The sequence below is a fragment of the Callorhinus ursinus genome, unplaced genomic scaffold (assembly GCF_003265705.2).
Source record: "Callorhinus ursinus isolate GAN/ISIS: 27379988/994484 unplaced genomic scaffold, GSC_fseal_2.0 scaffold4, whole genome shotgun sequence".
NCBI lineage: Eukaryota > Metazoa > Chordata > Mammalia > Carnivora > Otariidae > Callorhinus > Callorhinus ursinus.
In genome coordinates, this window is record NW_027397066.1 from 158,971,781 (window position 1) to 158,994,974 (window position 23,194).

Consider the following 23,194-nt stretch of genomic DNA (forward strand, 5'->3'; position numbering starts at 1 on the left):
TCCGGGGTCTGGAGTGGAAGCAGAGTCCCTTCTCCCCAGAGACGACTGAGAGCTGGAGATGACACCATTTAGGGGTCCAAAGAGTGCTTTGAGTAACGAGTATCAGTTTCATGGAAGTAGGTGTCTACTTTGGGTCACGAGCTGGAGACTTGAGGCAGAAGTGGCCCCTAGAAAAGGCACTGGGTCTGAGCAGCCCTCAGCCGTCTGAGAGTTGCTGGCGGGTCTCCCCCGTCCCTCAGCACGCCCGCACCCGCCCTGCCGCAGGGCTCTCCTGTCACCCCTGATGCCTCCCCCCCACACGGACCTGCAGACGGGCCGCCCCTGCCTTCTGCTGAGGCGGTGCTGAGCAGGCTATGCCATCCATTAACAGTGGGACAGGTCAGGAAGGAACAGAATGCTAGGGAGGGGTCACCTTCCTCACCTTTACTTCAAAGATCGACTCTCAGGGCTCCGGGGGCGGGGCGGGGGGGGCGGCCACGCCCTCTTGCCTATGGCCGGAGCTCTCCGGCTTCTAGCTCCGCTAAAGCAGCCTCTAGTCTGTGCCTGACTCCCCGGCTTCCCCAGGACCTGCCAAGGGGCCTGCCAGTGCCCCCACCCCGGCCTTGGGCTGCGCTGTCCTCCACCTTCTGGCACCGGCCCCTCCGCCCCTCAGCTGCCTGGAGGGCTCGAGGGCAGAACCCCCTCCTCCACCTCACCAAGGCCCCGTCGCTTCCCTCCTCCTCTGACTCACTGCCGTCCTGGCAGCAGCAGTGGATGTTCCTGAAGGGCCGGGGGCGATGGCTTCAGTCTCCCTGCTTGCCATGCACTTTTCGGCAAGGGCAGCGAGGGAGGGAAGATGGGAAACCAGCCCCCTTTGCTCAGCCTGAGTGCTCCGCTTGAGGGTACAGCAGCGTACGGGCCTCTGGGACATTCTCTGGCCCCACCTGTCCTGTGTCTGGGGGGAGTGCAAGGCCGCGGGGGCCTGGTACCCCAGGAGCCTAGCACCTGCCGACCTCCTTCCCCGCAGGTTGGGTACTACTCTGAGATGCAGAAGATCTTTGGAGACCTGACCCAGCAGCTTGACCAGCCTGGCCACTCTGATGAGCAGCGCGAGAGGGAGAACGAGGCCAGACTGAGTGAGCTCAGAGCCCTCTCTATTGTGGCTGATGACTGAGTCCCCACCACCCTTTCGAAGACTCCTGGGACACAAGTCAACATCTTTGGTCTTTGCCCTTGTCAAGCTTAGGCTCAGGTGTCAGCCAGCAAAAGGCCCTCCCCTGAGAGAAGTATGGGGACAGCAGTGGCCCCTGCTCTACCTCACCAGCCCTCTGCAGTGAGCCTGGCACCAGGAGCCCCAAGCAGGCTGCTAGCTCCCCACCCACAGCAAGAGCCCAGACAGGTAAGCAGGGCAGAAAAACTCCAGGCACCTTCTCATTTCCAAAAGAACCGTCCAAAGGGCATCCTGGCCTAGGGCCTGAGCAAGCTTCCAGCCTTCAAAGGCAAAGGCTCTGTCTGCTCACCTGAGGTCTTAGCCTTGCTTGTGTGGTCGTGATCACATCTACCTCCAAAGACCTATCCTGGAGAGTCCACCCGCCCTCGCTGCCTTTCAGACTAAGGCCTTTTCTCTGAAGAGGCCCGAGACACCGCCATGAGGCAACAGAAGAGCTAGGGTTCCCCCAGCCCAGACAGACCCCTCACTCCAGCCTCCCAGCACGACAAAAACTGGCTTAGCCTATTTCTGTCCCTTAGACCAAGCGCAAAGCCCCAAGCCTTGTAGGTTCCCTAGGAAACCCGACTCCGCTCGTGTCCATAGGCTACCGACCGCACAAAATGTCACAGCCTGATTCACAGGCCTCAGAGCAAGAACCGGAGTATTTGGAATTTTATTTTTTCAAGTAAAGTTTTCAATAAAATCGACAGCTGTTACTGTGCTGTGACTGAGAGCGCCACCATAGGTTTGTCAGGCTTGTGCGCCGCCCCCCCTTCCAGCTGGCCGCACCCCTGCGGCATTTCCTCTCTCGACCAGCAGGTGGCAGGGCCGAGCGCACCAGGGGCTATAGCCCGTCCCCGCCGGCCGACCTCGCCGGCCGACCCCACCTTCTGGACCCCACCTTCTGGACCGGAGGGCTGGGGGGAAGGGGGCGGCACAGGAAGACCTACGAGGGGAGGAAAGGGGAGAGCTACGGAGGACACATGGCTTGTTTTTGACTTTGGTTTATTTAAAAAACAAAAAGCCAAAAAAAAAAAAAAAAAAACAACTTTATATACAAAGTCAAACTGAAACCACGGATTATGGAAAGAGGCAAGACTTATGGGGGAACAGGGAAAAAGGCTGGGCCAGAGCCAATACCACATTCGGAACACGGGGAGGTGCTGGTTTCTTCTGCAAGTCTGGGGTGGCTGGAACCCAGTGCTTTCTGGCAGACACAGCCCACCACCAGGAGTTCGCTAGCACAGGCCGTTCCTGTGATGGCCGAGGGGACCCTCCCCCAAGAACCTGCTCCTGTACCTAGCAGGATCTGTGCCACCCAGAGGAAGGGCTCTTACCCCCCGCCAGATTCCACGGCTGTTTCTTCAGTTTATTGGCATCAGACCTTAGGACAAACTTGAAAAGCCTTTTCCTCCCCTGTCTTATTCTAAACCGGAAGAGGACAGGAGAAAGTCAGCACAAGACTAAAGGGCCCCAGGAGAAATCCCAAGGTGGAGGGCGAAATGACATTCGAGGGGTGCAGAAGGTGTTGGATTTAGTTGTCAAGTGGAACCGGGGTTCCCCACTCATCCGTCCCACATAGCACAGACCCCACCCTGACGGCCTGAGTTCCTCTACGGAGGCTGAGCACAGGGGTCAGCCACCCCCGCCTACGGCTCCCAGGGCCTGCGCCAGCTTCTCTGGGCAACCAGAAGGGCTCTGACGTCAGCAGGCTCCATCGCTGGCCTCACAGGAGGGCAGCTCCCGCGCCAGGCCCCTCAGTTGCTAGGTGCTGGCTCCTCCTTCTCTACCCAGCTGTCCGCCTAGAACGAGAATGAGGACTCGAGGAGGAAGGGCCAAGACGGGACGCCCAGCAACGCTCCCCGCCAGCAGACCAGGCTGCCGCCTCAGTGAACCTGGGCGGGCACGGGGGACAGGCAACAGGGGGCGGCCAGCTCTCCCGGGGGAGGCCCACCTTCTCAACCATCCGCTGCACCTCCAGCTGCAGGGGGGTCAGGCGCCTCCGGAACTCCTGGAGCAGCCGCTGCAGCTGGTTCTTCTGGCGCTCGGCCGCCCGGGCCGCCTCCTCGGCCTCAGCCAGCCGGCTCCGCAGCTCCTGCATTTCCGCTGCCAGGGTTTTGTTGGTGGCCTCCGTGGCCGAGAACCGGTTATGGCTCTCCTCTGGTGGGGGGAAATGGCAGAAAGACTGCTGCTAAATTAAGCATCACGGCCCAGGGCAAGAGGCCTGAAGCGTGAGGAGCAGGACCCCTCTCAGTCCCCACATACACACGTCTGCGCGCCCTTGCTGGGTCGGGGCCCTGCGGCCACAGGCCACTCACCCAGCTTCAGTTCCAGTGTGTGAATCTTGTTCTCCAGGTAGAGCCGCCCGCTGTCCTGCTGCTCTGCACGCTGCAGCAGGTTCCCCACGTTGATCAGGCTGCCGTTGTGGGACACCAGGCCTTTGTGTTCCATGGGGGCAGCGCCTGGCTTCGCGCTTTTCCCCGAAGGAGGTAGCAGGTCCAGGTTTCCTGGAAGGGGCCATGAAGCAGGTTTAAGGAGAGGGTCTCCGGAGAAGAGAGCAGCCGGGCCCGCCCGTCCTCCCTGGAAGGCAGCAGGGCAGCAGAACGCACCAAAGAGCACCTCCTCGGGCAGCCCGCCGTCTGTGCCCTCCTGGCGGCTGTACTGAAGGCTCCGGTACTGGCAGATGTTCTGCGTCACCACCCTGCTGACCAGCTGTTTGGCCTAGAGAACACCCCCACCCGAGATAGCCCCTGATGAGAAGGCGCAAGCCCCTGCCCGTGACCCACGAGCACCTGGAAGCACAGCAGCCCGAGCCACGCACAGCAGTCCAGTGCGCACATGGCCGTCAGGGGAGGCGGGCTCCGAAGGGACTCGGGGGGTGGGAAGACAGGCACCTGCTCTGCACTGAGCCGGAGCCCAAGGGTGAGCAGGATCCTCTCTAAGTCTCGCCGGTGCAAGTAGCCACACCAGTTGGCATCAAAGAAGACAAAAGCAAGAAGACAGTCCAAAGGGAGCACAGCAGAGGGGTCCAGCTCCTTGGGCTGCAAGAGAAACAAGGATGAACAAGATTTACAAAGAGTTCTCTCAATGGCGAAATCGCCCCGGAGGCAGCCCTCTGAGAAACGAGCGGACACAATCACTCCCGGGCAGCCCTTCCCGCTGGAGACAGGACCCCGGGCCACTGCCGCACCAGGGGCTGTCCCACACCCGGAGGAGCTGAGTGCGCGCCTGCATCGGGTACCTCACTCGGACGCACCCAGGTGGAGACACTTAGGTGTCCCGGATCCTACAGAAGTGCCCCTCTGTGAGCCAAGGACCACACTTTGTCTTTTGTCAGTCAGAGGGCACCAGAAGCCCTACGGTCAAGTCTCCCTCTCCCAGCGCCCAGTTGGAGGCCTGGCCCGGCTTCACTGTCGGGGGGCGGGGGCGGCAGGGAAGAGGTCTCACCATGTCCTGAAGGGAAGAGAACTCCATCTCTGATTGGTTCGAGGCAACCGACCGGACCTCCGAATCCTCTAGCTTGGCTCCTGCTACAGGAAGCCTGAGATGAGCATGGAGCAGGGACTCCCCCAGGGCCCAGACCCACAGTGGTGACAGGAGAGCACCAGCTGCAGAGCCGGGCGGCCGCTGCGTGAGACCAACACGTACCGAACTCCTCTTCGCCATCGTCCCTCAGGAGGAGCAGCTCCGGGTCAAGGGCCATCTCACACAGGTCCTCGGATGCCTCACCCCGGGGTTTCTCTTCTTCCTCTCCTCCAGAAGACGGAGGTTTGGGCAAAAGGCCATCTTCCTTCTGGAAGCAAACCAAGATGAGAGCGGACACGTGTAACTGCTAACAATGGTAAGTTCCAACATGTGCGCACCGACCGTGCTCGGGCACCGCGGTAAGGGTTCTGTCTACACGGTCTCATTTGCTGCGTTCCGTGGCGTGGGGTTCAGAGCGAACTACGGGCGATTCCCAGGCACCTGAGCTTCTCTTCAGGCGTCAATCTGAGTCCCGTCAGAGATTACATTTACTCGATGGTGTTCGGGTAAGAGAGACCCACATGCTTTGCAAAGGTTAAGAAAACGCAGCGTTCTAATTAACCACCAAGTTGCCAAAACATCTGTCCTCACGGCTTGGCGCTGTCGGCCACGCTTCCAGGCCCCTTCCCCTCTCCTCGCACACCACCTCCTAGCTGTGCGGCTGTGTGGCAGGGGGACGAGGTGCATGCAGGCAGTGAGAGGAGCCCCGCGGGGCCCCCAGCGGCGCCCGGATCCACTCGGCACCCCCGCGTGCAGCCCCAGTGCCCATGCGGGCAGCAGAGGTACTCACCGGCGGGGCGTCTGACTCGGCAGCTGTGCCCTCACTCTGTACCTCATCCTTGGGCTCCTTGGCAGCCTCTTCCTTGACTGTTTCTTCTTCCTTGGCCGCCTCCTCCTTCTCAGGTTCAGGCGGGGCTGCCACCTTTTCAGGAAGGCTCAGCAGCATCTTATAAATCCTATAGCCAAAATCCCTCTGCAGCATCTCCAGAAACAGCTCGGCCAACACCATCACCTTATGGAAGAGGCAGCAGCGGTCCGTGAGCATCAGGAAAAAGGGAATGGTCCAAGCCCTGCCATCCCACACACCCTACCGTACAGCCTCCCCAGACTCCTACACCTACTTCAAAAGAGATCCTTTCTTTTGGCCTCCGGTCCTCCACAATGCTATGGAGGGACAGGCTGACACAGCCAGGGCGCGCCAGGACGGCAGGCTCTAGAGGGGGTGGAGGGGCCTCTGGGAGATCAGTGTCCATGTCCTGCTGTGCGGTGGCCTCTGGATTCTCTGCGTTCTGTTTAGAGGTGTCTGCTCCTAGCTCTGATGCGTCAGCTGCCTGGTGCAGAGGCTCTGCTTCCTGTGACAGAAGCCAGAGCTGTGACCGCCTGGGTCCGCAGCTCGGGGCACCCGCTCTGCCAGCTGGTCTGTAAGGCTCAGCCTTACCCCGCACACCTCTCGGGGAGGGGGAGCTGCCTCTGCAGCTTTCTGCTGGCACAGGGCCTCCCACTCTTCCAAAGTAGGCATGACGGTCCAGACGTCTGGCAGGTACACCACCACGGTCTGCAGCCGCCTCGCGGGGCCCGGCTGCAGGTACTGGAACTCCGCAAAGCGCCACCTGCTCACAGCGAAAGGAAAAGGTACCGACCCACAACCTTCGCAAGCAGGGGCTTCAGTTTCCAATCAACATTTAATGAGCACATACTACACACGCAGCTTTGAAAATACGAAACCAAGTCCTCGAGAAATGGTCCATCAATGGGCCGTGAGTAAGCAGACAGTGACTATCTAGGGTGCTCCCAGCACCAAGGACCACTAAATGCGGCTGGGCGATCACATGGGACGAGCCTTGGAGGGTCGGCTGGCCCTCAACACCCATACACATCCCTACTCGTGCTCATGACCAAGACGACCGTCTACGAGGGCTGGAGGGAGGGATGAGGTAGGACCAGGGAAGAGAAGGGCACTAACAGGTCAGAAAGGCACAGGAACTCAGCCTCCTAAACAGTCTTGCCGATACAACGGGCCACACACAGACAAGCCTGGGGCAACCACTCACCACTTCGTGCAGGCGCTCAAGTCAATGCCAGTCTGGGCTTGCGCACAGCGGATGGCAGTGCGGACTAGCACCTGCGGGTCGCCCTTGGGGTCGAGGCCATCCAGAGAGGGAGACCACTCACCCCCAACCAGCACTGCCTCCTCTTCTTTCCGGCTCAGCAAAAACTGCAAAAATGGATCCAAGATAAACAAAAAAAACAATTCCCTGGAACTCTCACCACGAGGCGGCCTACTACCCCTGGGGAATGAAAGCAGCAGGATGTGGTGAAGAGTCCGCCACGCAGGGTCGGAAGCAGGGCAGGGTGGATCTGTCTACCCATGAACGGGATCTAGCCATATAACTTTTTCTGACAAGAACATCCTGAGCCATGCTGTCCTTCTGGTGAAATAAGCGATATTCCAGCTCGGGGCTCCTTGCTTCTACAAGCTCACAAACAGGAGCCAAGCTGCTGAAAACCTGACAGGGCCTGGCCATCCATCATCCACGACTGCCTCCTGCCTCATGGACTCCAGCTCTTACCTTAATCTGCTTCAGAGGATGTTCCGGCGTCTCCCTCGGCTCGGCCAGGTCATCCACAAAGAGCATGCAACAACGATACAACTCCTCCAGGCCCGGGGAAGAGAGCAGCAGTACCTGTGCAAGGGTGGCGTGAAGGACATGCTCGAGAGCTTCCTCATCCTCCAACCACAGAACAAGGGGGCAGGACCCCAGCCCACTCACCTTGGAACTGTAAGCAGGGTCACTGTCTGCAGGGATGGGCTCAGCACCAGCATCTGGAGCTGGCTCCTTCTCAGAAGATACCTGGATGCGGCTTGGAGGATGGAGGGAAAAGGGCTGGCTCAGAGGGAAGGCTGACAGCCAGCTCAGACACACAGCCAGAAAATCGGAGGGAACCAGGAGGCTGCGGTAGCGGCGCTGGAGCTCTAAGAAGTCACAGTTGGGGCTGGAGAAGGAAAGCAAGGGGATCCAGACTGAGCAAAGACTAAATTATTTTTAAAAATGGAACCATGAAAGACTTGGGGAAAAAAGGGCAAATTATTTTCTAATCTGGGAAAGAAGACATCTCTGAAAAGAAAAAGATGAGATTTGACCACTAAAATGTTTCCGCTCCTAATGGCAAAGTCGAACTGGGAAAGAAAAAAACAGAAAGACATTTGCAATATGTGACAGCTAAGGCTCACTGTCTTGATCGAAAGAGGAGCCCACAAATTACTAACAGGTTCACAAGAAGGTTCACAAGTCTGAGAGAATACTGGGAAACGGACATCAACAGGTACTTACCAGAAAAAGAAAGGAGACTTAAAAGCCCCTGAACCTATGCTCAGTCTCACTTATCATTAAAGAAATGCAAATCGGAATATCACTTTTCGCCTAAGAGACTGACGAGGATCAAAAAGTTTGGTAACACAGCGCTGGCAGCAACATGGGGAAACGAGACTTCAGGCCCCGTGGGCGAGAAGGGAAACCGACACAGCCTCTTAGAGAGAACTGGCGATGGATGTCCAAGTTTAAAATGAGACCCTTGGAGCCAGCTACCCCATTTCTAGGAACTGTCCTCAGTAAACTACTAGCACCTGTCCACGAAGATGTCTGTGGGCATGTGTATGACAATACTTAGGATGATGAAAACGTGGGAACAGAGAACTGGTGAAATAAACGGTCTATCCATTCAGTGGAATACTGTGTAGGTGCTGAAAAGAATGAGATCAATCTAACCACGCTGACACGGAACAAATTCTAAGACACAATGAGCGAAAAAGCAAAATACCAAACAGTACGTACATACAAGAGGCATCCGTAGATGTTCAAAAAGACAGCTGTGTGTGTGGCTAACTGGCAGCAGTCACACTCTGACTGATGGGAGGAGGCTCTACGTGCACCCCTCTCGTGATGTGGGGGCCACACTGTCCTGTGAGGAGACGAACCTTGGGAGGCAGGTGGGTCAGCAGGGAACACAGGAGAGGCCCTGCCCGGCCCCGCAGAGAGGAACCAGTAAGCCAGGAAGGGCAGCGACAGCCCTCTTTCCCTTCCACCTCAAGGAAGAGGTGCCGAGAGGCTGCCTCCTCACCTCAGTTTGAGCTTAGGTGAACTTTGCTACTGGGGCAGTGGCCGGAGCCCTGCCTCTGCACTGCTGGATAGAATCTGGTATCACTCATCTGCCTTAGTCAATCAGTTCCTAAGTGCGATAGGTAAGCCTGTGGGCCAGAGTCCTCTCACGCACTAGAGCGCTCTAAAAATGATTCTGAAGTCCCCTGGAAAACAAGTCTCAAGGTGCCTATGATCCATACTTTCTACCTGAATTAGAAATGGTATTGGGTACCTGGATTTTGATGGGTAAGCCTTAACGATAGCCTGGCATAATTCTTTCTGGTGATCAAATCACAAAAGTTCTATCAGGGCACCCCTGTCAGTGGTGCTATGCTGGTCAAAATCTGAGATTTAGAAATTAAAAAACTGTCACATTAAGAAACAAATAGGCCCTAGGCACATGACCCCGCACACACACTCCTACTCTTGCACAGACTGTACCTCATTTACACAAGAAACTGTTACCAGCTGCAAGCCTCGCCCCCCACCCCAGCCTCATCACTCACCTGTCCACAGTATAGGGAGTGAGATGGACCCGGTAAGGAGGCAGGTCATGCCTTGGTTTCTTAGCACCCCAAGGCTCTCCACCAGCCCGCTGTTTGCGTTTCTTGGAGTCATAGTCATCGCTGGAAGTTGATCCATCACCAGAAGGAAGAAACCACACTGTTACGTTAAGATTCAATACATACTGGCCTAAAAGAACTGGAAACCATCTGATTCCCCAACACCAAAGAAATGGATAAAGAAGCCACCGTTAGCAGCCATATAACACATTATTATAAAATTATTTAAATGGATATTTAAATACTCGTAACAGAAAACCACCCATCGTGAGCAAAGGACTAGTACACGATAGTATCTATACAGTAGTGCCTCAACTGTGCAAAAAAGCTTTAAAAGACTAAGAAGAAATGAAGTATTGGGCACCTGGCTGGCTCAGTCGGTGGAGCATGTGACTCTTGATCTCAGGGTTGTGAGTTCGAGCCCCACGTTGGGTGCAGATAATACTTTAAAAAAAAAAAAATCTTAAAAAAAAAAGGAAAGAAAGAACTAATGAGGGGCGCCTGGGTGGCTCAATCGTTAAGAGTCTGCTTTCGGCTCAGGTCATGATCCCAGGGTCCTGGGACCGAGCCCCGCATCGGGCTGTCTGCTCAGCGGGGAGCCTGCTTCTCCCTCTCCCACTCCCCCTGCTTGTGTTCCCTCTCTCACTGTGTCTCTCTCTGTCAAATAAATAAATAAATAAAATCTTAAAAAAAAAAAAAAGAATTAATGATGGATGCCTCTCACTGGTAGAGCTTATGAATAATTTTCTTTTTTGTATTTTTCTGAACTTTAAAAATTATAGCTAACATGTAATTTTTTGAAATAAGAAAAGATTTTAACTGATTTTTAACATAAGACACATATATGGTACCATGCAAAGGATTCTATAAAGGAAGTTTTATTAAGAGACAGTTCTCATAACAAACCCTTAGCAATACGAATTAAAGTCATAAAAACACTCAAACTCTTTGATCCAATAATTCCACTCTTGAAAATATTATCCCAAGAAAGTTAATTCAAAAGAAAAACGGAGATTATAAATAGTGAAAAAAATTCAAGCCGAGAGTAAGAAAACCACATTCATATCCAGTAATACCTGAGCTTTTGTAGTAAACAAGTAACAATAATCATACAGCCATTAAAACAATCATGAGGATTACACTGCAATATGGAAAAAATGTTTCATCACTTTAATCACAGCGTATAAAAACAATCTGGACTCTAAAGTTAAAATTTAAAAAAATTAAAATTAAATAAAACTATAAAAAGTATGCTCATATATAAAGACCACAAACGAACACAGACCAAAAAAAAGTAGAAGTAATTTCTCTTTTCAAAATTATTTTCTAAAGGTCTTTAAGAATGGTTACCTTTAAAGGGAAAGAAGGAATGACACATTTTTATAGTATTTTAACGCTACATAATAGCATGTGCTGCTTCATATGTTTCTATAACAAATTACTTATGATGGTATCACCATGTTATGAGTTCCGTAAGTAAAAACAGAAAAGAAAAACCTCCAGACCATTATAAAACACCAGACTGTTAAGAGAAAACTCCCATGTCTCACAAGAGAAATAAAATCACCTGTCCGTTCTTCTGGCCCAGGTATGGCACTGACTGCAGTCTATTAACCAGAAGGCCTCTGCCCTTTCCTTCAGACCTGCCTGCCCCGTTTCCCTTGTCATTCCAGCCCTGGGCATCTAAGTTCATTACATTCAACACAAAGTTTTTCATCTTTCTCTATCTGCCTGGCCCATTTCCCAGCTTATTAGCATCTCCATCCAAAGGCTGCCTTCCACTCTCGCCTTTCCGGGCTGTCGGCGCTTCCACGCTCCTAACAGTCATTCTGACAGCTCTCTTCAGCTCGCCCACGACTGGAGCAAACTCTTCAGTAAATGCTGTCCACCCCTAGTGACAGTGGATATCCCACTGAATCCTGGAATTCAATGGCCAGTTTTCTTTCCTTATTGTAAATCGTTAGGAACGCATGAAAAAGCAGTACCAGTGGGAGACATCTCAGGAGCCTCAGCAGGACACTGAGACAGCATCCCACTGGATACGCCTGTCCAAAAACCTCAGTAGTTCAGTACTGGCAGTCCAACAGGGACACTGTTACCTCCATCCCAAAACCTGAAATTTAAAATAAAATTTGGCTTCCAGCCAAAACGCTCAAGTAGCTTGACTCCTTTGTAAATTGTTGTTCTCCCAGAGTGACCTAACTCCTACTGCCCCCTTTCCTACTTCGCAGCTTCTCTGTACTGACTGATGGTGGTACCGTCCTGCCAGTGGTAATGTCTCCTTTCTCTAGAAGCCATGACACCGAAGCATTATGGCAAAAGTAACATAACACAGGCCTTGCCAGGGCTTGGCATGTCCAGGACAATCAAATGCACGTGGACTGTACAGAAAGACTAAATATGAACCTAAAGCAGAAAGTCAATAGCAACCTTGATCTCTACCCCGGCTACACTATCCCTCAGGGCACTTGCTGTGATTTGGTGATGATGCCTTTAATAAACTCACAGGATGTGAGAGATGGAAAGTCCTTGGAAACTGAAGACCAGGAAGATGCACAGGACAAGGGGTGTAGGCGTATGCAAAATACTTACCGGTGACTTGAGAACAGGACAAGGTGTTTCAAGTAATGGAGGCATGGTGGAAAACAATCCTAGACCACAGAACCATTCTCCTAGTTAGAATTCATAATGACCTAGCCCAACGGAACAAACACTAGCTTCGGCACACTAGCTGCGTCCCTTTGCCTATAACTTTTTCTCGGAGTTACTCCATGGTCCTTTTAAGAGTTCACACTGGATTTCATTCTCAGCCCTTATCATGTAATAATCTACTGGCATCTGGGAATAGGAGATTGTTTCCTTATCAGTACAGTTCTCACTTCAAAAAAGAACTTGAACATGAGAGAATTTTCTAGTGATGGAAATGTTTTAGATCTTAATCGGGGTGAGGGTTATGTGGATTTTTCCAAGTCAAAATTGTCCGGTTGAGATTTGTGCATTTCAACCTATACATTTGTGATAAAATTTTTAATCTTAAAAAAAACAAAACCAGCAAGTACAAGGCAGGGAGCAGATGGAGACAGAGATGAAAAAGAATGGAAGATATAGATACTTGTTGAAGCTGGGGAGTGGGTATGTGAGGGTTTGTCATCCTTTTCTGTTTGCTTTTGCTTATATTTGCAATTTTCCCTAATAAAAAATTAAAATGAGGATCAACAGAAGAACTAAAACAAGTCTTAAGCAAACTAATCGAGAGCTTAACTCTAGGAATATAAGCAAAACCTTTTAGGGAGAGTAAGGCAAGAGAAGGAACACATGAACTGGAGAGAATAGGCAGCATGTTCCCAGCAGTCCCCAAAGCTCACAGATGATACAGGATGGCCTAGAACACCCCCAAAGTCCCAAATCCACCATGCTGGCTACATATGGGCCATGAAGCTATCTACGTGTTCTAGGCACGGGCCTGGACTTCTGGGCAGAGTGCAAACTACAGATTCTAACACTACACTCATGTGTACAGTGCATATAAAGAAACATTTTAGGGGAGCCTGGGTGGTTCAGTCTGCCTTCGGCTCGGGTCATGATCCCAGGGTCCTGGGATCCAGCCCCACATTGGGCTCCCTGCTCAGCGGGAAGCCTGCTTCTTCCTCTCCCACTTCCCCTGCTGGTGTTCCCTCTCTCATTGTCTCTGTCAAGTAAATAAACAAAATCTTAAAAAAAAAAAAAAAAAAACACTCCATATTAGTAATTAAAACAAACACTGCAAAGTTACATTTTTTTGGACAATTACTATTTCTGGATAGTTTGATTTTTGGCATCTCAGTCTTAAAGACTAGAAATAAAACGGAAAATTATAAATTTCAATATGGTATTTTGAAAGACGAACTATGTCAAATCCCTGCTTGCTGAACCAGTTTATAAAGTTCTAATATTTACATATACATCTCAGTGCGTTGGCCTATTTCAGGGGAAAGGGCCCAGGATCTAACTGCAGAAAGAATGTTAGTGTAACAGGTAGCAAAGAGACACTGCTCCTAGAGACAAATAAATAAAATATCTTCCTTGTTTGATCATTCTCTTACCTTCGGCCTTGATCCAATCGTCCATGAGGGCCCCGAGCAGGAAATCTGTTCAGGTGGCTCAGATGAAGTGTGTGGGATGTTTGGAAGAGACTCAGAGCTACAGAGAAGAAATGGCTGGTGACTCAAAAACCCTACATACCTGCCCAACTTCCCTGTCCCTTTCCTCCAGTGACAGCAGTACCCACTTCTATTCTGAGAGCAACAACCTGAGAGCTACAGGCCCATTCACCCCCATAAAGCCACACCCCAACATCCATGCCACTGGTACGCACGCTTCTGAGGAAAGAGTGGGGGAATCCGGTGAGGCTGGAAGATCAGCTGGGGCTGAGCTCCCAGAATTCCTTGCTTCTGGCCCAGGGCTGCCACATGGAGAAGGGGAGGTGCTGGGGACTTCAGCAGGGGCTGCAAGACAGTAACCAGGAAACTCAGGGCATCCCGTGGTCGATTTGCTCACTACCTTGGAAAGATGCAGCCCTGCCCCTTGACAAAAGTAAGGTTCTTGCCCAGCTTTCAGGGCACTGGGACTTCCCTCCCTCCCCTTTCCAATGCACACGCCGGAAAGACACATACCTGGTTGGAGAGCGTTTGCACCTTGACAGCATTCCAGGGCACTGCCTGGCCTGGGTTGTATGCAGCCTTCACCAGCACCTTCTCACCCAGCTGGGGCAGCCGGCCCTTCACCACACTGCCAGCACACAAGCCAGGAGACCCAGTCAGGAGAGAGACCCTGGCCAAGCCACCTTGACTGCCCCTAGGAGGCCCTGCCCATCAAGATTTCGCACACCTTGCATAAAAACAGCAAAGCAATGGCTTCAGAGGGGCCCCACCAGCGCAGTGACAGAATTGAATTCAACAAGCATTCAGGGGACTAACCTCAAGCCTACCTTAGCTGAAAAAAGACCTCTTCATCCACCACCCCAAAGTAGTCATGCAAGCTGGTAACAATACCAGTGAAGACCCGCTGCTTCTCCCCACCCTGTAAAAGAACAGTGCAGTTTGAAAGTAACAGAGAGCATATGTCCATGCTCTGCCGTTAGCATCTCATCTCCAGCCAAACCCCACCCAGCTTCAACAAAGTATGGCATCGAGATTCACACCGAGGAGACACACACGTATAACAGTCATAATCTACTGCAAGGAGGAGGAAGAGATCACACTGATTCTTAGGTCAGAAGCTTCTTCTAGGATTTCCAGTTCTTTAATTCCAAGAAGCACCCGAAAGATTTCCCTAGAGCCACAACTCAGGAATCCCCGGTCAGAGGTGTCTAGTCACCTCCATCCTGGCCCAGGTCAGGAGCACCAGGAAGGATGAACACAGCGATGCAAGAATGAAAGCACCAGGCACCCATGCATGCTGTGGTAGTCTCAAGTGCTGACACTCACTAGAAAAAATGCCAACCTACCTGAAGGTGCCTGGCATTTTGGGACAGGTCTGTGGCCACGGGAGGAGTGAGCAAACCAGGAGGAGGACCCAGAAGAGATGTTGAAGCTGCGCCTATGTGGACAGAGAAGCAATCTCCAGAACCTGCATCTACCATTTTGAGCACTAGAGTCAGACAGAAGGTATGGCAGACCCAAAGGGCAAAGTGACTCCAAGCAACTCCTCCACAAGGTTTCACTTGCCACCACTGGGCCCATCTATTTTCCTGTGAAACGTTGGCAGCAAATCTGCACTCCACCAGGAAAACCCCAAAAGCCACATTTTAAAAGACTAACTCCAAAGCACCTAATACCCAGTACGAGGCCAAATAGGGATAAAGGTGATCACCTGAAAAGTTGCGTCCCCCTGGAAGCGGGTTGATCCGCTGGCGCTTAAACTGGGACATTGGGAATGCTGTCCTCTTTCAGAGTCTTAGAAAAAACCTTTAATTGGAAAAGAAAGAAGTTAACAGCTCAGAGGGAAATTTTCCATCAACCCCCAAAAAGTAACTGAGGATCTAATGAAGGTGAGGAGGTGGGTACGGAGAATGAATGGAGGAGATGGAGAGAACATGAAGAGCAGGAAATGCAAAAATTACATTGTTCCAGTTTGCCCTCACAAGTTAGTGGTGGGTGATACTGTCAAGCTATTTTAAAGAAAAGGAAACTGAAGCTCACAGAGATTGAGACGTGCCCAGGGTCACATCACCAGTTAGTGACAAAACTGAGACTCGCACCCAGGTCGCCAACAACTTAGCGCTCTTCTCACGATGCCACGCCACCCGCAGATGCTTGGGGAGAGTGGGGGATTGGAAAGGGCCCCAGTGACATTCATTCATTCAAATACATCCGCCAAAATGCTCCACGCAAGGCCCGGAAAAATGGAGGAGGCTGGTGCCGAAGAGAAGGTGTGGGCCCTCTCCCCGGAAGCCCGGCCCGTTGTTCCCCGGACAGGCTGGTGCGAAGGTAGCCCCGTGGCCCGGTCGAACGCGATTCCGGCAGCGCACCCGCCCGCCCTCCTGCTCCCGTGCTCCCTGGGCCTCGGCTCCCGCTTCAGCAGCCGCGGGCACCGGGCCTCCCGGGCCGGGCCGCGGCGGGGCCACCGTGGGAGGACGAAGGCGCGCGGTTTCTCCTCCTCCCGCCCGCCCCCAGGGCCGAGGCCGTTGCCAGGGAGACGGGACTTGCAGTCCGAAGGGGGGCTCGGCCCCTTCCGCGGCCCGTGCATCTTTGCTGCCCGGCCCTCGCAGCCCCTCGGCTGGGGAAGGGGCGAAGGGGCAGAGAGGCGGTGGGGGGCCCCCCAACCCACCTGCGGGCCAGGGCCGCGACACCGGGGGGACAAAGACACCCGGAACCACCACAGCCGCTACTGCCGCCACCACCGGAAGCGCCTCTCCGGAAGCGCGACCACTGGTCGGAAGCTGCCACTCTCCCGGATATGGTCCCTCCCTCCTCTCCACCGACTTCTCCCTTCCCCCACGCCGGCCTGTCATCCCCCTCCAACTGTGGAACGGAAGTGCGCCTTCCCCGATCGGATGCGCGTTTGGAAGCCGGGCCTCGGCGGTGTCCCCGCTTAACTGTCCCATTAGAAAAGTAGGCTTTAGAGCATTGGTTCCTGGTACAAAGACAGCAGGAGCTGGACCCCTGAATAGAAGAGAGCACCTACCACCCGACACCTGGCCTCATTCTGGCCGACTCCAGGGCTGCAGCCGCAAGAGAAGCAGCCCCTCCTGCCTGAAGGAGGAGAGTGCCTGATCAGTGGCCATTTCTAGGAGACATTCCTGTCTTACTCAAGCCAATGACTTCATCCCTAGCCCGGCCCTTCCATTGACACCCACACACACACACACATACACACCCGTCCCCTCCCATCCTCTGGATATCTGCAGGAGACTAAGCTTTCCCCTTTCTCAATTAGCAAAGAGCTAGGAACACTACATGCCGTAATAAATAAACCACCACAATATTTTGGTAGACATTTACAATGTTCTCAGAAACATTTCCTTTAGTTCTCACAACCCTGGAAAATAAGGTCAGGCACTAGTGCCCTAATTCTCAGTTATGAAACCTAAGACTTGAGTGAAATGACATGCTTCAAGTCTTGCCACTAATCACTGGCCGTTTGTCTGCATTAGCAACTCCAGGCCTCCTTTATCCTCTGGCCTTCCCATCATCCCTCCAGTTTGGCCTCCTTCCAACCCCATGCCGTCCCCTTCCTATTCATGTAACATTCACAATGCACTTCAAGACAGTTTAATCTCATTTTATCTTCATAATAAGACTGTGAGGTAGGTAGGGCAGGTATCATTAAACCATTTGGGAGATTAAGTAGGAAGCTATGGCTCAGAAAAGTTAAGGGATTTTTGTCAAGGTCTAAAAGCAAGTATGTTTCTGGTTTCTGCTCTGATATGTAAAGGTTATTAGGGACCAAAGCAGCTGAAGACAGACCTTGAAGCTTACTCTGCTCTTCTCCATGTTGTCCCTGACCCTTCCATTCCAGGTCTGGTCTTCAGGGGCTCTGTTTCACAGGCAAGACACCATGCAGAGGCACCCAAGATAGTACCCCCGCCCCACCCGTCCTGGGGCTACCCACGAAGGTCTGAGAAGGAAAGCAGGACTCCAAATCAGTAACTGCCCACTGAGGAATGAAGTTCGGTTCCATCCTTTCGCAGTTACCTCACCCAGAAGACCAACCCTTTGAGGGCATGATTCCGAAGAGACAGCTGTATCCAGCCAGTTCACAACAGTGACAGACTCACAGAGATACACGTATCATCTTGCACAAATACACATCTGAGACATGCTAGGCCCCAGGAGATCACCATGTCAAACACATTCCATGGACTCCTGATAAATAAGTTAGTTCACATTGACTAGGCCCAGGGATTTCTGGCAACCAGCAAGGAGCCCGGGGGCTGCCACACCTTGGGGCCTCTCAGGGAACCCGGGCTCCTCTGCCAGGCTGCCCAGAGGAGAAAGATCCAGCCCTCTCCTCAGAGAGAAGGGTGAGCATCAGCAGCTTTTCCTGGCAGTGCCCAGAAGCAGCAACAGGCAAAGGGCGAGGAAGAAGCCTTCACTGCACACACCCCCACCCAGGGTCACGTCCCTGCACCAGGAGGTCTCAGCATACAGAAAGGTTTTTTGCTCGTTGCTTCTTAACCACAAATGATGGCACAAAGGTCTTCCGGAGGGGCTGGCATGGAGGTCTTTCAGGGACACCCCTTGACTCAATCCTGTGGAAAAGAGAAGGTAGCTTTAGGCTAGGAGGAGGAAATGAAAGCAGCAATGGCCCCAGAGTTGATGGAACACTGTGTATCTGCCGTGGGGAGCCTGGGGACATCGACATAGTGCTTCCTAGCCCCACATTACCCCCCATCACCTACTGTGGAATCCTCTGTGGCCCAACCTTGCTCTCCCAGCAAATCTGGGAGGTGGCCTAAGGTTCAGCTGTGAGGGGTGAGGGCTTGCTGGACGGGCATGAGGGGTTTCCCATGCTCCGGTCCTGGCTCTGCCACGGACTCACCACGCAGGTAGCCTCAGGAAAGCAACTTCCTTCCCCAGTCCAGTCCCCAGCCTCCTCCCCTGTAAACGGGATGCTTTAACTGCCTTCTGTTTCTTCCTGCACCCTCTCCAAGACTATCTACGTCTCTCGGATCTCCAGGGGACCAAAAAAACACAACTGGCCCTACAATCTCAGCATCCTGGTTCATCAGGCTCCTCCTCTGCCCTCACCTAGGCTGGGCCCCAGGACTCACCTAGGGGCAGAGCCATCAGGAGGGGCAGGGGACTCAGGGTGTTTCGGGCTCCTCCAACGGATCCGGTTGAGCAGGACCTTGACCTTGTTCCAGTGGGAGAGATCCCGCTGAGCAGAGGGTGAGGGGATCACCACAGAGCTCCTCCCCACAACATGCCCCTGACCAAGCTCCCAGAGCCAGCGGGCAGCACAGGCAGGACAAGTCACCTGCTCCAATCAGGAATTCTGTCACTTTGCCAGCGTTCCTGGCCTTCACGTCGTGTACACATCCCAACCACCCCACAGCCCCGCTCCAGCCTGTCCCCTGCCTCCACACATACCCAGCACCTACCTTGTGTCCCTGGGAGGATGGAAAGATGTGAGCGGGCTCTGCGGCGGCCTCTAACAGCACAGGGGGGTTGGCACTGGGCAGCCCTACCTTTAGGGGCGTAGCTGATTTTGCCCCTTCAGAAAGAGAATCAGATTACCCAGGGCCAGAAGCAGGAAGCCACCCGTCAAGCCCAGGGCTCACGGGGTCTGCCGGGGGAGGAGGGTGGCCCTGGGCAGGTAAGACACACAGGGAAACGTGACTGCCCCTCACCTGTCTCCTGCGTCTGGCTGGGCAATCCGTGCACCTCACGGCCTGGGGCACGAGAAGGCGGCAGTGAGGGGGCCAGGGTGGGCTTCCCCGCCTCCTTCTCTTCCTCCACTTCACGATCCTGTGCACAGGACAGACAGGCACTCGAGACCTGACTCGAGGGCTGCTTCCAGGGGTCCCAGCCCTCCTCTGCCGCCCCCACTCACCTGCCCCCCGCTGGCCTGCTGGCCCTGTGGCTCACTCCCCCGTGGGGGCCTCTGGGTCTGCAGCTGCAAGTAGAGCTGCTGGAGCCTTGCCATCTGCTCCAGCACCAGGCACAGGTGTTCCAGGTAGCGGAGACCCTGCCCTGGGAGACAGGCCCAGGCTTCAGGCCCCAGGCCCCCCGCCTGTGGGACAGAGTGAGGTCGGGGGGGGGGGGACTTCGGAACTCAAGCAGGCTCCCATCCTAGGCAGCCAGCAGATGGGTGCAGAGGGGCCAGGGAGAGGAGGCACACGCCCCCGGGCTGGCCTCCCAGTACCCAGCCGGGCATGCTGCCAGGCCAGCCCCCATCCTGCCCACCTCCACACAGCTGGGAGTGGGCTGAGGCGAGAACAACCCGTCAATTAGCTGCAAGGAACGCCCCAGCCCAAGAGAGCTCCAAGGAGAACAAGTCAGTGAGGCCCCACCAGCCAGCAACCCACCCCTCTGTGTAAAAAGGCCATTTCCATCCCACTCTTGACCCAGCCTGAGAGCTGACACTCACCACCTCTGCTTCTTCCAGGCCTGCCTCCAGGTCAGTTTCTGCCTCAGTGGCCTCCTGTTCCCTGGCTCCAAAAAGGGGCATTTCACATTCAGGCTCGCTGGGGGGCTTCAGGGAGAGGTGGCGTTGTGACATGCTGGCAGGGGAAGACGGGAGCTGGCGGGACCGCTCCAGCACCTGCTCCAGCTTACGGTTGGCCAGAAGCCGGCCTAGGTGGGCAGGAGGCTCCTTGGAAGCAAGGGCCAGAGGCTCAGGGCTCCCTGTGGGCTCAAAGTCCAGAGAGTCCTGAGAAAGGCCCGGTGAGGTGGCCAGGAGGCTGTCCCCAACCACCATCTCCACTCCTGAGTCCCGGGAGGCCAGTTTGAGAAGTGGCTCCTGCCTCCTGAGACCTCTCAGCTGGCCATCTCCCTTCCAGGAGTCCAGCGAGCAACCTTGAGCAGCGTCCGGAATCCGTCGGTAGGTGCTGCTGACTCCAGGTACTACACAACCGTGTGCCAAGTCCTCACCAACCCCATCTGCAAGGAGAGTCAGCATCAGGCTGGGCAGGCTGCCCCTAACGCCCCCAGCGTTCCTGGCAACTAGCAGCATTCCCCGGGGAGGAGTGTCCTGGGCCGAGGTGAAGGGAGGGGACAGGCTGGACAGCCACAGCCCCGCCCAGATCTCTCCCCATCCCTGGCTGGGAGAAGTTAGCAGGGGTTCCCTTCACAAGCGGTCTTTGTTGCCGATCACAGACCCCCCCCCCCCCGCCCCGGATTTGGGCTGTGTGGTAGGCAAAGCCATGTAGGGCATATTAACCAGCTCCTTGGATGGCCTAGCCTCCTTTGAGGGGGTTGCTGCTCTCTTCTTGTACTAAGGAGCCTATGGTCAGCCTAAGACCTCCAAGTCCTGAATGGGGAGCCTCAGTCTCTCCAACTACTCCCCACGGGGCAGTAGGACTGTGACCCCCCACCCCCACCCTCTGGCCTCGGGGAAATGGGGACGGGCACAAAGAAGGAAGCTTGGGGTCCAAACTAACATCAGGATGCAGGATGAAGTCTCTCCAGGAGCTCCTAGGGGAGGGTAATAAAAATAAGAATAGCTATAAGCACTGCGGGCTTCTGTTCTTTTAAATGAGAAATAGTGAAGATTTGGTGGAGAGTTGGAAAAAAAAAACTTAAATGGGAACGGGGGGGGGGTGTAGGAGGAGAAGCAGCGCTAGCTCCCGAGGACTGTCCCCTCTGCGCCAGGCCCTACCCACGCGCTGGGTCCCCAGCTGTAAAACTGATGCACAAACTAGTGCGGGAGAGGATGGAGGGCCGCCTCCGTCTCACCGCCGGCCACGCCGGGGAGCTGCGGGCCAAACCAGGCCCCCCCTGGCCAAGGAAGCCAGCCAGGAAGTCTCCTTCGGGAAGGGGTCGGCCGCCGCGGAGGGAGCTTTTGGACCTGCCGGCGGGGGCAAGGGGTGGGCGAAGGGTCCACACGGGGAAGTGGAGCCGGGGCGGAGGGGGGGGAATGGGATGGAAGGTGGTGGCTGGTTTAACGCCCAAACCCAGAGGGTCTCCAAAGCGCACGGCGCCATCACTCAGCCCGTCGGAAGGGAGGCTGCGAAGTCGGGCGCCCTGGGCGGGGTGTACGGGCTGGGACGGGGAGCGCAGACCGGGGCTCGGCGCGGGAGTCGGCTCCAGAGCGGCAGGCCCCGGCCGACCTGGGGGGTGGGCGACTCACCCCGGCCGCCGAGCGGCTCCACGGCGAAGACGCGCCGCCGGCCCAGCATGGCCCCGCTCCCGGCCCCGACGCGGCGCCCCGGCCGCGGCCGCAGCAGCCGGCCCCGCGATCCCGGGCCAGCGTCCCCCCGCCGCTGTTTGGCGGGCGGCTTCGCACGCGCGTCCGGCCCCGGCTGGGCGCGGCCCCGGGACCCTCGCGGCGGGGAGCGAGGGGAAGGGGGGGAGGGGCGCGCAGGTGTGCGGGCAGCAGGGGGCGGGGGCGCGCCCGGAGCGGCCGCGGGGGGCGGGGGCGGGGGCTGGGAGCCGGGGCGCGCTGGGCGCGCCGGGGAGCCGGGAAAAGGCCTCGATCCGCTGTCCTTCAGGCTCCGGGCAGCCCCGCGCTCCCGCCGCCGGCCGAGGAGCGGAGACCCCCGCCTACGGACGCTGTCAGGCTCGAGGTGCGGGGTTACCCGGCACCCCCCCCACTCCCGGTTCACATGCTGGTCTGCCTTCCTGCCGCCGAAATGCAGCCGGGGATGGGGGTGGAGGGTCGGCGGGGACTGGACGGGAGCGCGGAAGGAAATGGAGCCCCACGTGCTGGCTGCGGGAAGAGCGCTGACCGGGACAAGGTTGTCCCTGCGCTCCCAGCTGTGTGCCCGGGGCAAGTCACTCCGCCACTCAGAAAGCTGACGCGATGGAAGGGGGAAGTGATCCCTGTCCACATGGAAATCCTTTCCAACAACTGTAGAGCGCCTTGAGTCCTGGGCTAGATCTGAATCCCCTCCTTGTCCCGTATGTCTCCCTCACCCGAGCACCCGAAAGCTGGGGCTTGGGGGTGGGGGGCTTCAGGATCTGGGGAAGTGAGCCAGGGAGACAGGGAAGCAGCCTGGAGGCGGTGGAAGCGTAAATACTTCCCTGTCCCCACCCCAACCCTCTTTTGGTCCTGGGATTCCACCATCCCTCACCCTTAAAGGCCCCAGCCTTTAAGGAGGCTAGGAGCCCAGGCAGCTGCTGAAGGGGACACAGCCTGGTGACCAGGGGGGCTGCTGGCCTCTAAGGAAACCTCATCCTCCTGAGGAAGGTGACAGGGCTGGGAAAAATCCCAGCAGGACCCAAATCCCTTGGAGGCAGATAAGGGAGCTGGTGGACGTGCAAACTTGCACCTGAGCCTCTGGGGGAGGGGCTGGAACCAACCGGAGCCCTTGGAAGGAAGTGGCCGTTAACTGGGAGGGGAGAAAACAGTCTGCCCACCCTCTTCTGCTCCTTGCTCCTTCAGACCCTTCTGCAAACACCTTCCTTGCAGAAGAGACTTATCAGAGAGCCGCAAACTATAAGATTCTAACTGTATAATTTGGGGGAAACTGAGGCCTGTAGCCAAGGCTGGAGAAAGAATGAGAGCCTAGTGCCTGAATTACCTGCCATCTCTTAACACCTTGATTTTCAGGCTAAGCCCTTCCCTGCTAGGCAGAGGTCCTCTGGGTTGTCCCCTCCTAACCCTGTCCTCCTAGACAGCAACCCCACTCCATT

At 55.2% G+C, this 23,194-nt stretch overlaps 3 protein-coding genes across 12 annotated transcripts in view; 1 reads left to right on the forward strand and 2 right to left on the reverse strand.

Annotated features, from left to right (window-relative positions):
• The window catches only part of BIN3 (bridging integrator 3), a 43,225-nt gene extending 41,329 nt beyond the window's left edge, over positions 1-1,896 (forward strand). For 3 of the 4 annotated variants that reach the window (XM_025873843.2, XM_073892611.1, XM_073892613.1), the window contains one exon: positions 1,007-1,896. In XM_025873843.2, the coding sequence (XP_025729628.1) occupies positions 1,007-1,153 (147 nt within the window). In that variant the 3' untranslated portion in view covers positions 1,154-1,896. The remainder of the gene's footprint in view (positions 1-1,006) is intronic. The other variant, XM_073892612.1, reaches the window with a different exon arrangement.
• A 281-nt stretch (positions 1,897-2,177) lies between these two features.
• On the reverse strand, positions 2,178-16,381 carry CCAR2 (cell cycle and apoptosis regulator 2). 6 transcript variants are annotated; one of them, XM_025873840.2, is made up of 21 exons: positions 16,224-16,381; positions 15,267-15,361; positions 14,902-14,993; positions 14,383-14,474; positions 14,069-14,183; positions 13,771-13,900; positions 13,499-13,595; positions 9,360-9,479; positions 7,486-7,708; positions 7,285-7,398; positions 6,766-6,929; positions 6,153-6,324; positions 5,836-6,066; positions 5,505-5,726; positions 4,838-4,982; positions 4,637-4,716; positions 4,084-4,230; positions 3,799-3,910; positions 3,508-3,696; positions 3,144-3,349; positions 2,178-2,991 (listed from the first exon to the last, which is right to left on the reverse strand). In XM_025873840.2, the coding sequence occupies exons 2-21, from the start codon at positions 15,322-15,324 to the stop codon at positions 2,947-2,949; spliced, it is 2,754 nt and encodes a 917-aa protein (XP_025729625.1). In that variant the 5' UTR covers positions 15,325-15,361; positions 16,224-16,381; the 3' UTR covers positions 2,178-2,946. The 6 variants fall into 6 exon arrangements, with proteins under 6 accessions (XP_025729625.1, XP_073748711.1, XP_025729627.1 ...); XM_073892610.1 differs by having other exon boundaries at positions 4,637-4,719; positions 7,486-7,576; positions 16,224-16,380; XM_025873842.2 differs by having other exon boundaries at positions 4,637-4,719; positions 6,162-6,324; positions 16,224-16,380.
• Positions 16,382-16,470: 89 nt separating this feature from the next.
• Positions 16,471-21,819, reverse strand: CUNH8orf58 (chromosome unknown C8orf58 homolog). Of its 2 annotated transcripts, none has more exons than XM_025873998.2 (7): positions 21,690-21,819; positions 19,989-20,500; positions 19,452-19,631; positions 19,249-19,366; positions 19,000-19,112; positions 18,670-18,752; positions 16,471-18,147 (listed from the first exon to the last, which is right to left on the reverse strand). In XM_025873998.2, exons 1-7 carry the CDS (start codon positions 21,736-21,738, stop codon positions 18,036-18,038), a joined length of 1,167 nt encoding a protein of 388 aa, XP_025729783.1. In that variant the 5' UTR covers positions 21,739-21,819; the 3' UTR covers positions 16,471-18,035. The 2 variants fall into 2 exon arrangements, with proteins under 2 accessions (XP_025729783.1, XP_025729782.1); XM_025873997.2 differs by having other exon boundaries at positions 18,670-18,776.
• Positions 21,820-23,194: the final 1,375 nt, after the last annotated feature.